At 33.9% G+C, this 18,040-nt stretch overlaps 1 protein-coding gene across 3 annotated transcripts in view; it reads right to left on the bottom strand.

Annotated features, from left to right (window-relative positions):
* Nucleotides 1-18,040, bottom strand: part of LOC135627755 (kinesin-like protein KIN-7K, chloroplastic) — a 40,878-nt gene that overhangs the window by 1,863 nt on the left and 20,975 nt on the right. For all 3 annotated transcript variants that reach the window (XM_065133992.1, XM_065133991.1, XM_065133993.1), the window contains exons 8-22: nt 17,553-17,631; nt 15,486-15,553; nt 14,256-14,312; nt 14,068-14,172; nt 12,621-12,725; nt 12,296-12,403; nt 12,077-12,208; nt 11,732-11,914; nt 9,185-9,367; nt 8,247-8,387; nt 5,608-5,727; nt 5,476-5,526; nt 5,269-5,316; nt 4,986-5,120; nt 2,923-3,681 (exon numbers count right to left, since the gene is read on the bottom strand). In XM_065133992.1, coding sequence (XP_064990064.1) covers nt 2,923-3,681; nt 4,986-5,120; nt 5,269-5,316; nt 5,476-5,526; nt 5,608-5,727; nt 8,247-8,387; nt 9,185-9,367; nt 11,732-11,914; nt 12,077-12,208; nt 12,296-12,403; nt 12,621-12,725; nt 14,068-14,172; nt 14,256-14,312; nt 15,486-15,553; nt 17,553-17,631 — 2,274 coding nt within the window. The remainder of the gene's footprint in view (nt 1-2,922; nt 3,682-4,985; nt 5,121-5,268; nt 5,317-5,475; nt 5,527-5,607; nt 5,728-8,246; nt 8,388-9,184; nt 9,368-11,731; nt 11,915-12,076; nt 12,209-12,295; nt 12,404-12,620; nt 12,726-14,067; nt 14,173-14,255; nt 14,313-15,485; nt 15,554-17,552; nt 17,632-18,040) is intronic.

Below are 18,040 nucleotides of genomic sequence, written 5' to 3'. Positions count from 1 at the left end.
AAGAATATTAATGAGATTGCACAGAATGACCAAGGAGACCAACAGGGTCCGAATCTTACAAACAGCATACTTTGTTGCTGAGACCCCACATTGGCGGGAGCACCCCCCCATTGGCGAGAGCCTCGTGTAAAGGGTTTGCCCTTATTTAGGGTAGGAAGATCATTACTGCACAATAGATGAACTAATCTTTTTTTCAATTTCTTTTGAGGTATAATTTTCAAGTAGTTAAGGGCTATAGCATTATGCATGTAAAAGACCATCAACAGAATTATTTATTCACCATTTTCTTGTCTAACATAACTTGAATAATAATTAAAGTTCTGAATTTGTCAGCAGATAAGCATATTCAAATTCAAATACTGAAAGTAAGTTCTGGCATATAACTAGGAAAGATTTCTTTCAAACAAAGTTTATTACTAACTCAAATTGGTATACCAAATAATTTACAACAAAATGTGCAAGCCAGAAGGTATTAGAACTCATCAAAGTCAACAGCAAATATCAGAATAAGACATCCAAATCCACAAAAAAAACATAAAACCAGGGTTCGCCGTACCAACACATACCACCTGGTACGTACCAATCCGACAAGGGACCGGTATACGGACTGTCCCTTACTAGGCGATACTATAACCCAACCATGTATCGGGCAATATGGGGTCTGTACCAGATGGTAATGGTCGATATCCGAGCGTTACCGGATTTTGATCGTTAACGATCAAGGCTGAGATCACCCTATTTCAAATGATCAAATTGATCGTTTGAACCATAAGAAAGGATTTTTAAACCTTTTTCTCCTCCTTTCTTTCAACTCATATTACTCTCTCAATCTCTTCAACTCTCACAAACTCATTCTCACTCACATATCTCTCTCATTCTCACATTTTCTCTCCTAAACTCAGCAAAGCTACGATTTGTGAGTTGGATCAAATTTGGAAAGATTAAGAGGCAGAACCGCCTCAGTCATAACGTGGCGGAAGGAGACAGACAACATCGAGTAAGATTGCTCGAGGAACTAGAGACACCAAACCATCACAATCATCCGCTCAACGTGCAAAGGCAAAGGCAAACGGGAAGGCAGTAGCATCAGCCGCACCATTTGAAAGAATCAAGTCAGGCGATGAAATACCTTCTCAACCATATTCAACAACCCGCTTAATCCAAAGACATGGCAACGACATGAACAGCAGTGCCTCAATCGATGACGACCGCAATGCTAGGGAGTCAATTGTCTCATTTACACAACTTAAGGGTGGTGCATAAACCGAGGAGCAATATTTTACACATGCTACCCAAGATTTAGACCATGGAACTCAACGAGATACCGATCAAGTTTATACATGAAAGGAAAAGGAGAAGACAGTGGATGATTTTGAGCAAATGCAATAGAACCTACATGACGTAGACACAAAGCAAAGCTCATCATATTCACAGCCATCGTATCATGGAGAATCTTATGACCAACAAGAGTACGGTGATAATTGGTCATACTTCTCCGAGCAACAGTATGATGATCGATCTTATGATACAAAATAACATATCAGTGGTGAAAGTAGAAGTTCTGACATTCTCTATGCTCCGCACCAATACATATCATAATCGTACTTGCCTCAAGAGCAATCTTGGACATGTGTGATTCACAACGATCAGACATACGGTGTATCAGTAATTTTAGGATTGAATCCAACAAACATATTAAATTTATATATAGATACATAGGATCGAGGACCTCGATTCATTGCCCATAGAGTCTCGTCGCTCTTTTTGGTGATAGAACCAACTATATTCATCGATCGATTACTTGATTCATTTGAATCTTAAAGTTTAAATTATTAAAAAAATCTAACAATTCAAATCATTTCTTTATAGATAATTCAATATTGATAGAAGGACGATCCGAAACATACCACAAAGTTACTCAAAGCTCGAAAAAGATGTGTCACTATTCTTTTCTAATTTAGATTATTTTCTCAAAAATTATACAATTTATATTTATTTTCAACTTAAAAAACCTAATCTAACTTTTTTCTATTTTTAGATATTTTTGGAGCTATTTTCAATGTTTTTTTGGCACACCATCGACACACCCTAGCATATCGTTGGTACACTTTGGTACATACCGTACCGATCATTGGTCGGTACACCGGTATAGACTGAAATTGCAAATCTTGCAATAAAACAACTCCAAAAAATACATAATTCTCATAAACTTACCAGCCTATTATTTCGCTATCTATGTGCCATTGAATAATCTAAAAGGGCATACTAGATCCAAAAGCCCATCCAACTTACCTATAGTAACTCTATATTTTCACTAATTTGATCTAAATAGAATTTCCATTATTGAACCATCAAAGCAATTATGTCAATTAAGTACAAAATAACACTTTGGTACCAAAATGGTACCAACTTGAACAATTACTGTCGGATTGACTAGTGGTGATTATATTTTGTTGCAATGATTCAGCAAACTAAATATTGAGGTATGCTCTATCCTTGACCTGTACTGATTGGACAAACCTTGGAGATGATAATGACACTAACAATGATGTGACTGAATGTAAAATGTACTGGTTTCGAACCAAATATGATAAAATCTAACCCAACCTTGTAAATTTGAATGCTTGTTCTACCAGAGGAAATGAAAACAAGGCAAATTATTTCTTGAAGCATATGTAAGCACTACTAAGATTAGATAAGTACATTAGGCAAGCTGATATAGTTGCACTACCACTAAATAAAAGCATAACATTATCAAAATATGCAGTCCAGAGAAACCATACAGAACAACAAATAGAAATGTTAATTATCCAACATGTAGCAGTAGCATCATGCACCTGAGGATGTCGGTCCTTAACGGTAAGGTACAAATAGAAGAACAATTTTACATCTAGAAATAAATATGTGAGCTATGAAACATACCTTCAAACGAACAAGCAAAGGTTCCAATTCTTGATTTTGATTCGATTGTTCATTATTTGGCTTTGCAAAACTATCCATTGTTTGTCTTCTTTGATGAAGAGAACAATTGTGTTTATCATTGCTCAATTTGAGGTCATCCATAAGATCAACAGGATTGGTAGATCTTTGATCAGAAATCAACCCCAAGGATCCAAAAGCACCTTTTTTCAACTTGGCAACAAGCACCCACATGCCAGCCAAGTCATTTTCCAATGACATTTCTCGCTTCTTTCCATCTTCAAGTTTTCTCTTGTATTCTTCCTCCAGATGCTCTTTTTCAGCTAAAGCAGTTTCTAAAGCAGCTTCCTTTTGTTTCCTGGCCTGCAATTCCATCCTTATGCCATCTAGATCAAGATTCCAGTTTTCCACGTCATTAAATACTGTGTTTCCAAAATCACCACTTCTACTAGGAGGCCGACTTCTTCTTCCTAGTTTGATCCCATCTATCTTGTTTTCAGGAAACCTACGTATGGTACCATTAGCAGTTTTTGAATGGCCAGATAAATCTTGAGCAGCCAATAACTCTTTAGCTTGTCTTGCATTTTGTAATGAAAGTTTTGTCACTTCCTCAGCCAAATTCTTGAGTTCAACAGCAGCAGCAGATGCCAACTCTTTTGCATAAGATGCTTCTTCAGCTAATTTTTTATTCTGGGAAAGCAAGCTATGGTTCTCCTCAATCATTCGAAGATGTTCAAGATTTAGTTTCTCATTCTCAGCCTCCTGTCAAAATAACAAATTCATGTAATTTACCTCAAAACCATCAAACTTATGCAGACTGAATATGATGATTGAAAGTGAAAAAGAAAAGGCACAAGAAAGATTGGTATTATCACACAATGACAAAGAAAAGTATTCCATATTTCAGCATCTCGCATAACATGCTTAAAATTGAAAAGAGTATATCAATGTTGTTTCTGTGCTTCAGTATCTCACATAACATGCTTAGAATTGAAAAGACCAGATCAATGTGCATGCATAAACGCATGAGCAAAACTTCACACAGTTTCAGCAATATTATCACAGGAATGTACATACTTTTGGTCAGATCAAAGACCACTAAGCACAATGACAGCCATTTATAATTTAGGTTTAAAAAAAAAACAAAGCAATCAAGACATTTAGTTTATAGTGAATCATAATAAGCGACACCAAAAAACACAATGTTTAAAACAAGAATAGACGCTTATCTGCTCCATATGGTCCAAGTGCCTGCAGCTAATTCCGTACTACAGTCAAAAATAACGTAAGCTAGTCCATCCTTCTGACCAAGGACTTCAATTTCACCCAGAACGGTTCATTACAAACGGTATTTACTGGTTCATGTGTCAACATGGACACGAACCACCCATTTTGGGCGGTCAAGTGCATTTTTTTAAGCAAAAAGTGTCTTTCTTTTTTGTTTTTTCTTTAAAGGCTGCAGCAGGGCTTTTAGGGCTCGTGAGCGGCACCCACCCCACCATCAATTCGCCACCCTCGCTGCTCCACTCTCCATCACCTGCCCATCATCGCTTGCCATGTTGGTCCATCTAATCTCCAGTACTCCTCTCCTCCCCCTTCTCTTGGTACCATGGTACATACTAGCATACTATGTGCTGGCACGTCACCACTTATCAGAACCATATGGGTCCAATCATGAACTAGTATAGGTCCAGGGCCCAAGATGACATTCCTTGCTCCTGGCATATTAAGTTTGCAAGATGAATAACCTATCTGTGATACAAAAAGCATCTAACAAAGTTATTTTAAGCTTATGAAGCAGGTAAGTCATTGGGACAAGAAAAACAGCAGACAAAATGACACAACTAAGCAGCCCATAAAGCATCTGATTTTTGTTAATAATAAGCCTTCCTACCCCAACCTCACACTTATATCGTAATACACATGACTATTGTTGGTAATAGAAGAAAGTCATTCATATTTCAAATTAACTAAAAGAACTCAAAACAAGAAATAAAGGGTGGCATCATAAGCATATAAATCCAGTTCAACGTAGAATAATAAAAGTTTAGCAGATTTAAGATTACCTGAGATTGAAGTTTACTCTTCATATCACTGATTTCTTCTGTGACGAATTCTTCATGCAGTTGTTCAGACTTGAATGAATTCAGCTGTTGCTGTAGAAGAAGCACTTTATCTTCCAGATCCTTGATCTCAGAGCACTAAGAGAAATGAAAGTTCAATGAGGTTTTAGAATAAAAAATTTAAAAAAAAAAAGAGAGAGAAAAAAAGATGCCTGGAGTCATGAACTAGCACTTATATGTCATCTGAAAAATATGCATACCAATCACACAAAAACTCAATACCAACCTTCTGTTGAAGCTGGTCTTGGAGGATACGGTTATCAGCTGATTTTAACTGCATTGATTATAACATAGTAGAATTATAGCAACAACAAATATATAAATATATGGCTACAACTCAGCAGATTGAAATCATTATAAATTTGATTCTAATTAAAAATCATCTCTAAGTAAATTTGTCAAATGAACAGAAGTAAACAAGGAAAAAAGTCACCTCTAGCTCAAAACCCTTCTCGTTGCACTGAGTCATTAATCTCATTACAGTCTGTGAGTGAAAAAAATTGAAAGAGTCAATAGTAACAAGAGAAATAATTAAAAATAATGCTGCATATCAAAGATGTCATACCTGCTGCATATCAACCATTGAGGAATTTCCCTTGGAAGCTTCACTGTTCTCGATAATGCGTTGTTCCAACAACCTCATTCGTTTTTGTTTCTCATGGATTTCATGCTCCAATTTCTCAATCTACAGTAAATAGAGATGCCAATCAAAAGTTTAGTGAATCCTTGAAGACACAGAGTAAAAGTAACTTTAGATCATCTGACGAATTTATAATTAATTAGGCCAAGGCTGAAACTATTGACAAAATGAAAAACAAAAATAGTCATATAGAAGGGAAGATGAGGTTGTAGGAGACAAAAGATGAGGAAACAGAGTAAATTATCAGATCAGATGATTACATAGGAAGAACTGCTACTTCCAGTGAAGGAAAAAACAAACAAACAAAAAAAAAAACAAAATGATTGTTCTGATGTGAAAAGAGTGTAAAATGAAACCCAAGAGACAGGAATAGACAACATTAGCCAAGTAAGGGAGATCATAATTTTTTAATATTCTTAGCAAAGAAAACTAAATGGAAGGAGATGAAAAATTAGAACCTAATTATTGGGAGACTTAGCAAAATGTCAAGATACCTAAACAAAACCTATGGCCCCCAATATTGAAATTCATGAGGATCAATTATCATTTTGCAAGTTTCTTAAACAATAACACACACACACATATGAAGATGGTAGTTCTGTAAGACCCATGACTTGATTGTCGAAGCACTAAGTCTAAGTCCATGATATTTGCTTCTTTATAACACAGCTAGAACCATGTGATGAATGGAAGTCAAAATAAATTGTTACAATAGTAACTAAGAAAAGCAACAAAATCAAAGCTAATAAATCCACAGATTTTACTAGCATGTATTTGATCATGTTAAACTATCTCCTGAACCTTTATACTTTCATGTTATTTTCAAAGGCAAAAATGATCAAATGAGATCCTGACATATAATCAATACCTGAAAGTTCCTATAACTAAAAGTTCCTTCTGTACAAACTAACTAAAAGCATGTGCTGGACAAACTCACAATAAATTGCTTCAGTAATAACCAAGAAGCATATCCAAATGCACAGATGGCATTAGCATAAAGCAATGAACCATCAACTATGTTTCAGGCAAGCCCGACCCTTAATTAATTAAGGAACCAAAAAGATTACAAATTTCTTCCATGTCCAGTTACATTAATGGTCAACTTCAACATGATACGCTTGACTCATAAAAGTGAGAAAAGCTATTATCATGACCATGAAACAGAGATGCTTCTACTACTTTGTTGTTTATTCGTTGTTGCTGTCATATTTTAACATTCTATCACATATAAAATAGAGAGAAAAGGATATAACAAGAATAAAGATGACAAAAATAAAATAAAAACCTTAACCTCTTGAGGAAATAAATATGCCATAAAAGAGAGAAAAGCTATTAACATGACCATGAAACAGAGATGTGTCTACTACTTTGTAATGAGAATAAAGAAGATGACAAAAATAAAATAAAAGCCTTAACCTCTTGAGGAAATAAATATGCCATAAAAGTGAGAAAAGTTATTATCATGACCATGAAACAGAGATGTGTCTACTACTTTGTTTTCTATTTGTTGCAGCTGTCATCTCTTAACATTCTATCACATATAAAATTGAGAGAAAAGGATATAACAAGAATAAAGTGGATGACAAGAATATAATAAAAGCCTTAACCTCTTGAGGAAACAAATATGCCATAACTGAGAAGGAAGATGTCATACGATCACAATTATCTTAAATTCCACAGACACCATATCCAAATATTTTTTTCTTCATTTATTTTTGTATTACCCAACACTCTAGTCACATACTGACTAAAGAAGCATCAGAGCAGCAAACAGGATCCATTGCTATCTTCAAGATTCCAGGATAAATTTTAGAGTCCATTCTCCATAAAACATATATAATAGTTCAATTTTCCAAGGTTTTAAATACTGGGCTTTCCATCCGGTACAATATTGCTATCTTCAAGATTGCAGGATAAATTTTTGAGACCATAGAACATATATAATAGTTCAATTTTCCAAGGTTTTAAATACTGGGCATACCATCCAGTGCAATACAGTATTTACCAGTCCACTTACACTCAAACCAGATCAATTTTATCCAGTCTGGTTCGAACAGGAAAAGGATATTGATTTTTAACATTAATTTAAGTTTGAATGACTGAAACAGTTGCTACAAAGTTATTGTCTGATGATTAAAAGCTGTTTCCCTCATTTCCTCAGCCCTTTCCTCCTTTCCTCGGCATTGGCCAAAGCTCCAACTCTGCATCCTCCTCCTCCCTCTCCCCTCTTCTCTCCCTCTTTCTCTTGGTCAAGGGAGTACCAAACCATAATGAGTGTCACAATGGTCAACATCAGTACCAGACCAAGATTTTAAACCTTGCAATCTTCATAGATCTACTTGAAAGTGCATTCAACAACGTTTCAACATTTTCTTCAAATGCTACCACTAAACCTCAAACCAATTTTTTACAACAGGTTCAAATAAATAAATAAGGACATTAGATCTTCATGTCCCAATGGCACACACAAGCACAACCAGTTTTTATGAAGTTTCAAGTTTCAACAGTACAGCTTAATATTTTCTAGCCAAAATGACAAGAGCATTAAGGATGGTTAACATTACTTGAATCTTTGTGCCATCTGGATCATTTGCGGAGTGCTCCATCAATCGCTTTAGTGTACTTGTACCAAATGCAATTTCACCAGCAAGCATCTTTACTTGTTCGGCCAGGAGATCCATTTCATCCGACATCATGATCCTTGTCTGTAAATGTGAATGAGAGAAGTTGATCACAATCGAGAAATACAAAATTAAAAAGCAGTCAGGAATATTGTGCTTTTGGACATGCACAATTGTCTTCGGAGTAGGATGTTACATCCTAGCAACATTAATGGGGATAGAGACCTAGATATGAAAGGCATCTAATCATATCTCACAAAAGAAAAGAAAGCAGAAAGACTAACTTGCTTTTATTTTGTCATAACAACTTTTGTCATAACAGCCCTGCCTACACTAGATAAATTGTCATAGTTGAGGAAACTAATCAAGAGTCAGGTTGTTTTGTTTCCGTTGAGTATTATAAAATTATCTGCAGAATACTTGCAAAATACAGAAATCTAGTCACTTTGTTGGCCATTTAGCTGATTACATCAGTGAATTTATAGAAGTAACCATCTGATATCAAAACCAAAAATATTTGTTAACTTTGCCAGTTCAATGGAAAAAGAAATTGTCTCCTACACAGAAGAAGAGTTGTCATTAACTCCAATATAATAGAAGGGTCAAGCAAAAAAGAAACATAACACACCAACTAGCATAAATGATAAAACCACTAAGCAGAAACAAGATCATAAAATTATAGAAAACAAACAGATATACTAATTTAGTCCATAATATTCCTAGAATGGTGTAAGACTTTAAATTTCATTTGCTCAAAAAAAAAGGAAAGAGCCTACACAAAGATAGAGTTAAATTCCCAGCTAACTGCCAACAGAAACTCAAGGACCAATCAGTCAAGACCAGCAACAACTGACAACAACAACAACAGCAAATTTAATTACCTGCAGTGGATCTGTGACTGAACTATTGACTGGTGAATGTTCTTCACTCAACTTGCTTGAATGTCTTCGACTTTTAACATCAGATAATGTATCAAATGAATCTGACAGAGAAGAAGTCATTGCATCATTCAGGGTGCTTTCACTTTCAAAATGTGGAGAACTCTGATGGAGTATATCCAGTTTCTGTGGAGAAAAAAATATGACCGATGTTATTACATTACATGTACAGAGAAATTTAAGTCACGAAGAAACACATAGCACTTTAAGTTATAAAGTTTTAGCTGCACGGAAAAGGACATCGTATATCCCCACATCAAATGCAGGAGATTAGAGGATAAGCACTAAATCAACTAAAACACTACTTACTAAAGCCACTAAAACACTTGGGTAACTGAGGTGAAAAAAATGTAGCAGATATAAAAGGATAAAAGATGATATATGGTATCCAGCATTTAAAACCCTTACAATGTAAATTGATAATACAAAATAATGTGAAGATATGACTGTATCTACAAATTTAGAAGACCAACCCAATATGTGCATGTAGCAAAAAGCCCAAAACTATTATTCAGAATCAGATGTCTGATATTTAACAGCTATACTAACAGCCATTAGGAAAATAACATAGATGGATCAGAAAACATGTTGTATAGTAAGCTATTGATGGGACATAAGGTTCCATACTGAAACACTCAACTAATTACACTACAAGACAAAATCAACCATAGATCACCTCGATGAACTTTGAGCTAAGTACATGGCTGGACAATTTCAATCTATCAAAATATTGTCAAATGCAGCTGTAGCTGCTTCATACATGATTTTCTGCTAATTTGATAGTATACATTTATTAGGCAAAGCATGGGGTATGTAATCTGCAAATCAAAGACTCAGTTTTGAGGATTAAAACACAAATATGGTGTATCAAGGTCCAAGATATTAAAATTCATTATGCACCATGGTTTTCTTGCTTATTTTCAGAAACATTCTACTTTTATTGATCAAGCAAATACAGTTCTGCCACAGCGGAACATTGCACACAAACAGAGATTTAATCCAACTCAGCTAAGCAACCTCATCCCTTACACAAGTTGCAGAATTTAGAAAATTATAGCGCCAACAGAGATTTAATCCAACTCAGCTAAGTAACCTCATCCCTTGCACAAGTTGCAGAATTTCAAAACCAACCACCTGCATTATTTGTCCAGATCCATTTCATAAATCTCTGGAACAAAATTAACATAAACTCCAAAACTGATACAGTGATACTAACAAAGATGTTCTTCTGCCAGTTTTTAGACTAGCACAATAAATCTCAGTTTATAAAATTTTTAGTGTTATAACACAGCAAAAGCTTAACATGATAAAACCACAAACTCAACCAATTGAAGCAAAAATAGTATATTGAAAAGAAATATAATGGAAATTTATTAGTGCAAGGCTTAACGTACCAACAAGTTGGGATCAACTAAATGGATCTTCTTCTGCCACTGACTTTGGTTAGGGAAATAAATGAAAACTAGTAAAACTAAAAATAGCTAGTATTGGTGGAGAAGTCCAGAAATTTTTGTTTCATTATAACTGCATATTAAACTACGATAGAATATTTCTGAATTATGTCTTTAACCAAATAGAGTCATGACGATCACTGTGTTGAGCTAGAACAATTTAGAAGAAATAAGTGGACATAAGTTTTCAAAATGCTGTTGCCAAGTTAGAGATTTGGAGAAAGTAAACTGCAAAAAAAATTTAAACATGTTTCTCTTTTAGTGCCATGGAAAGAATTGAATTGGATTACAATGCCCAAGAAACATAACAATTTGGAGAAAAAAATAAGTTTTGTGTTCTCCTAAACACCTTCAGACACAAACATTACTCATCTAAAATTTAACTTCAGAGCATGAAGAACAGAGGGAAGAGAACTGAGAGAAAAGATGAGGAAAGGTACGACCTTACAAGCATAGACCCCATATTTGTTAATAAGTTCCGTACTAATTCTTTTGATGACTGCATCGATATCATATTATCAGTATATTTCACAACAGTCATAGTTTTAATTGCTTTTTCACATCACATGATACCAAAATGTTGGCTTTCAACCATATGGTCATCTTTGAGATAAGAAACATAAGTTTTCCTTTTACAAATGCCATTAGTATGCTTCAATTTCTCGTCCAACATGCCATGTGACATCAGTAAAATTCTTAGTTTTACCAAGATCCACTGAAATCCTAAGAATGTTACAGATCATCGTACGCTAGCATTTCCAGGTTATTCTATGACAGATATTGGTTTTCTTAAAAGAGCAAGTACAGATCATCCTACGCTAGCATCTCCAAAGGTTGGTATATTTATCAACGCGCTGGTCAAAAAAATAAAATCTTGGAATGGCAAGTATCACATTCAGTAATAAATTATTTTCAGCAATTAAAAGAGATTATGCATATCACGTCAATGCTAATTTCTTGAAGTATGGAGAATATTCAGAAACAAAAACAATAAGAGAATTACAACAATTGTATATTCAAATTCGAGCTAAGAACTTACATCATCCTCCCCTAAGGAAAGATGGCGCTGATGCCGAGGTAAATCAGTTAAACAACCAGGGATAGTGTTCTTGGTAGAAACAAGTATCAGCTTGGTCAGCCTCTGTATTCTACTCATCAAAGCAGCTTTGGCTTCCTCTTCCTCCTCTAAACGGGATTGCATCTTCACTTGACCTTCCTCAAGCTGCTTGCACAAAACGAGAACATGATTCCTTCTCATTAGTATTATTACCAAATTTGAGGTTCTGATGAGATCATTTTCATTCTACATGCCATTAAAAATCTGTTTCATGAATGATCTTAATGTACTTTTCAAGGCACCTGTAGCACATTTTCACATGTTTACCTGCTGGCGCAAGATCATGATTTCCTCCTGGCTAGCTCCACTTAGCATTCCTTTCTTTAGCTGCTCAAGTTCTTGCTTTAAGCTAGATATTTCTTTCTGATACTTTTTAATTAATGACTTTTCATCAATAATCTGGAACAACAGATTCAAATTGCTAATAAGCATCCCGATTTAAGAGTATCAGCATTTCCAACCAAAGAAAAAATAATGCATATCTACCCTGTTACGAGAAGCATAAATTTCAACTCGTTTTGCCCTACTTGCGAACTTTAATGTGTTATGAGTTTCCTCCATGCTACTAGATGCAGGTGTAACTGTACAAATGAGCTGCACAACACACAAAACTAATTAGATTTTTCATCGGTTTGGTAAACAACTATGCTTACATACAAAAATCAGAAATCCAACCACATAATTGCATGTAGGAAAGTGAAATATATAATAATAGTATATGTACAACAGATGATGGAAAACCAAGTCAAACATCTCAAAGCATAGCAGCATACTGAAAGATTATCATAAGGCATGGCTAGTCAAGACTCACCGATATAAGCCCATGGCCACTCAATGAAGACTGAAGAAGTCGAGTCAATTTGGAATCACGATAAGGAATATGAGAAGCTCTCCTCTCACTAAGCTTTCCAATAACCTTTTAAAAAGTAAGTGACAAGGTTAGCATTATAACTGGAGAATCAAATACTCACAAATAGATACAAACTACTAATGATACACCATGACCAGATGCCCATATAACACATATAATGGAACCATATATCAAATACAATTTGCTGATAAATTTTAAACAATCTAAGGCAAAAGTTGGTTCTACTTCCAAAATTAAAATAATTTTCATGAGACCTGCATTTACAACATGTATGCTAATATTGAGTTACAATTCGCAGGAAGGTGAAGTGGGGAGAAGTGTATAATAAAATCAACAAAAAAGCTACATTAAACTAATTTACTTCTCTCAGTACCATGTATAATGATAATCTAATCATTTTCATGCTAGAACCTTTACTTGTTATGCAGGTTCATTTGATCTGATGACATAAGTTGTCTGGAAAAAACAAGAATAATAGAAGCGAAAATAGCTGTAGATAGTTTTTCTTATTATTAACAAATAGCAAAAAATGTAAAGTTAAAAGTAATAAAAAAATGCATTATTATGATAAATATATAATAAAATAGTTTATTATTAGTGATAAACAGTATTAATAAATTTTAGTTAAAATAAAAAATAAATTATGACAACTATACAAAATCATATCATCAAATTAGTGTGATGAAATACATAAAACAGTAATCATATAATAAAAAATATTATATAAAACAAAATTACTAATATGACTAGTTACAAATTTTTAATAGGACCAAAATTTTGTATCTGAAAAATTCAATGTTGATCAAAATGGTAATAAGTTGAGGTGAAAATTTTGATGTCTCTGTTTTCATCATCCTAAAGCAACTACAATCAACCTCAAACACAGAAACAATACTAGTTCTAAAACTTTATTTGTAAGATCATAATTTTCAAGTTATATTGCTTCTTGAAAATATTATGTCATATTTTCTGATTTATTTGTAGTGAATGTACGAGAGTCCAGCACCATAGAAACTTTAGACCTAGAAACAGCTATGTTCATGATTTCTGACAGGAGAATCTATCAAGTGCAAGTTATTAGAGATCAGCTCACTAGAAAAAAGGAAAAGAATAGTTAATGTAGTTAATGAAAATTTTAATACATATCATACAATTATTAGAGAATAGTTATGTCATATTTTATGATTTATTTGTAGTGAATGTATGAGAGTCCAGCACCAGAAAAATTTTAGACCTAGAAACTTCAGAGCTACGTTCATGATTTCCGACAGGAGAATCTATCAAGTGCAAGTTATTAGAGATCAGGTCACTACAAAAAAGGAAAAGAATAGTTAATGTAGTTAATGAAAATTTTAATACATATCATTCAATAATATTAAGCACCTACTGTTCCAAGAGTTAAAAGGCTTTTGTTGATGTAAGATCCTTCCTTCCTTCTCAGACCAGTTGTCTCGGTTTTTGAACTCTCAGATCCAGCTAGATCAATAAGATTCTGAAGAAGAAGATCATGGATGAAGCAAAGCAATAAAGTCAACCAAACATGATACAAGTTTAAAGCTTAGAACCGGAGCATACAAGTTGAGAATACATCACTCCATCATATTCATCACCATGAGCGCTGCTTTCAATCATCTGTGTAAGTGAACCATTTCCTCAAAGTAAATGAGAGATGACAAAGAACACAACTTTAGAAGAAGCAACATGGTAAAGAACAGTCGAAAGCAAAATCTCATCATTGTGTAGCCAACATGATAAAGCCAATATTATGAACCTAAAAGAAAGGTTAAAACAATGATGCCTGTAAAAAAATAATAAATCACTTTCATAAAGCCAATCAGACAATGTGGCACTTTTTCCATCAAAAAATACAGAAATATTGAGCATTTTTACATACATGACAGGGCAAAGTTCTATAATAGAACTAGAATAATTATTGACTTATTTGCAAACTGATTTGTACAAAATTATTGAAAAATCAAATAAAATTGGTTTTTTTTTATGTCCAGACTCCAGAGAATTGTATTTTCATCAAATGCAGTGGTATAAATGACAAACTTATATCTAGCAGTATACTTTTCAAGATAGCAGAGTTAAGGAAAAGACAATGTGGCACTTTTTCCATCAAAAAATACAGAAATATTGAGCATTTTTACATACATGACAGGGCAAAGTTCTATAATAGAAGTGGAATAATTGTTGACTTATTTGCAAACTGATTTGTACAAAATTATTGAAGAATCAAATAAAATTGGTTTTTTTTTATGTCCAGACTCCAGAGAATTGTATTTTCATCAAATGCAGTGGTATAAATGACAAACTTATATCTAGCAGTATACTTTTCAAGATAGCAGAGTTAAGGAAAAGATTATGTCAATTGCAAGCCTGGATTATTGCAGATCCATCCACATGAACGTGAAATGCAGGTTAGTTGTATTTAAGTAGAGAGATGAGAAAATTTAACGTGGTAATATTGGCATTGCTTGGTGCTTAGAGACAGAATTTAAAGATGTTCAAACAAATAATAGCTAGTTATGATGGCATAATCAAGATTTTTTACGATGGCATAATAGCTAGTTAAATCAAGATTGTCGTTTTGTCCACCCACTAAAATCACGACTTAATTTTTTAGCAAAGACAAATTTACTTGGCAAGCAAGTTATAACATTAAGAATGATAGCAGGAAAGATCTGTGCAACCTGATGAGCAAACATAAGCTAATAGAAATAGGATAATGGAAGTAATATTTGGACTATAGCAAAACTAAAAAATGGATATAGTACAATACTGACAGTTGTACCAACATACCAAGGTAAAAATTGTGTGACTTCTACTACTGAACAGGTTAAAATTGTTAGAACCAACATGACGATGTTCTGCGATTTAAACAAAATAATTACAATAATCAGTGATGACTATACAAACATTCAGAAACTAAATTCTTACAATTATTTTAACGTAGCTGATAACAAAAGCAACTGGTGAATATCTAAAAGCAAATATCCTGGAGAAAACAGTAATGTAGTGTATCACTGTACTGTGCAGCGATAAATCTTAATACGAAGGAACCGACATTAATAAGCATTTCTAGCTTGATCTGACCCTTGAAATACTTTCATAATCTTTCTTTCTTCTTGATAAAGTATCCCATGAGCAACCACTAATAATTTTCTTCCAAAAGAAAAAATCTTGACTGTGGATGCAACTTTTGGACAGCATAAGTCTTGGACAAAATCCACAGATGAGGAAACTTTATATCCATAAACATTATATCATGGTCCAAACTCTGAAGAATACAGAACAGAAAATACTTGGGAAGGCTTGTACTTATAAGTTCAAAACACAAGACAGAGAACCCTAGAAACCCAATATTTATCAAGTTTATAATGCTTCAGTCACCGATGAAACCTCTGTGTTTGTTTCTATTGGCTGTAGTACAGTAGCACCACGAGAACATCTAATAAAGAAATAACATATAAAATAAATGGCTATAAGATAACCACAAAAACACTAAAACTGGCTATAGATCTATCCAGAGTTCCAGACACCCTTAGTGATCCAAGTATTCCAGAAAGTCCTAATGGCAACCGTAATGGTGCAAATGCACCAAAGCATCCTGGAGATGGGCAAAATCGCTGGATATATATCTGTAAGCTCGGGGTGCAATGTTCACAACAATTATAGTACAGCCATAACAAATTTGTGCCTTCACTAGCAATGTGATAAAGAAGACACACATTCACATTTAGTATGGTTGAAAATTAAAAAAGGAAGTAATAGTATGCGAGTAACTGAAGCTTTAGACATCCACTGAGATAAGAAACCAAAAGGCAGTTCTATATCCAAAATTACTAGCACAATAGCAGATGTTTAAAAGCAACCAGTAAGATTGAAGTGCTGCACAAGATATTCACTTGATATTGATAAAAAAGTTGATTCACCATCATAGTCAGATCTCTCTTAAGCCCATTTAAAATGTAAAACCAGTTCTGTGGAATAGAATACTGAAAAATGGAAAGACATTGAGATATTTCTAATAACTAACAATTAACAGGGATGCAAGCTTCCTTGAAAGGAACAATTATTATACCCTATGATATTGATGGTTCTTTTTGCTTATTCAACTTAAAAGTCAATTGATAATCCTAGTTTTGTTATACATCTGATATATTACTTCAAACAAAATCCTTGGTTTCTCCACATAGTTCTATATCATAAAATAAGATATACTGAAGAAAATGATAATTGGGACATGATAATTGGCACCGGAAGGAACTGAAGGGTTCAAAACAAATATTAATATATAGATTGGGACATGATAATTGGCAAATAACACCAACATTTTTTGGACAACAGCTCCAAAATGCAGCTATGGATACTGTCTATGAATGATTAATAAAAAAGGCCAACAGAATCTGAAGCATAGAAATGCACTTACAGACAAAAAAGGTTCTAAGAAAAATATATAGAATTATAATTTATAAGAACAAAGATCAAGATCAATAAAGCCAGAAAACAGTGCGCTCAACACCATGCCAAGCAATCAAAAACAATCTGCAGAAAGTAACTGAAAACTGCAACATAGTTATCTGCTTTTTGAGTCTACCTAGAATAATAAGATGTATTATCTGCAACAAAAGCCGATGTCGAGGATTACCCAACCATATAGAACATTAAAGACACTATCTACAAAGAAATCTGCCACTTAATATATTACAGTTGACACATTTTTGAACGGGACATAACCACAAAACATATATCAATTAATAATTTTCCCATGTTTTCATTAAGTGAACTTTCACCAACATGCTAGGTTTCTGTTTCTGCATACTAAATATTCATATGGGCAAAAAAGAAGCATCAATGAAAACCCACCTTCACCAGCGGCAATAAAAGAAAGTGCATGTCCTGGAGATAAAACAACTTCATCCTTTATACCTTCAACATAAGTACCCTACAAAAAGGTTTCAACTGTGATTAGAAAAGGAAAGAAAAAGCTTTCTCCACAACATACTGATTTAGAAAGGTTTCAACTTATTGAGAAACTGTCCTATTGAGCCAACAGCAGAATAGCCAAATCACATAAATAGAAACAATTGAAGTGATATATTTACCTCAATTATTAAGCTCCAGAAGTTTCATAGACAACCAAACAAAAAAGGCCACAAACAAATGCCAAAACATAAATACATAGTTAAAAAAAAACAAAGCTCTCCAACAACAAATATTTTGAGGAAAAAAATCACATGTTGATCTACAAAAGGAAATTCCTCTCCTATTACAAACATTAATGTTGGCCTTACAATATCTGAGACACTAGATGTCTGATTTTTATGTTCTTAGCCATCTTGAAATGATTAAAA

Source organism: Musa acuminata, chromosome BXJ2-11 (genome assembly GCF_036884655.1).
Source record: "Musa acuminata AAA Group cultivar baxijiao chromosome BXJ2-11, Cavendish_Baxijiao_AAA, whole genome shotgun sequence".
NCBI classification, from domain to species: Eukaryota; Viridiplantae; Streptophyta; class Magnoliopsida; order Zingiberales; family Musaceae; genus Musa; species Musa acuminata.
This window is presented reverse-complemented; position numbering and strand designations above follow the sequence as displayed.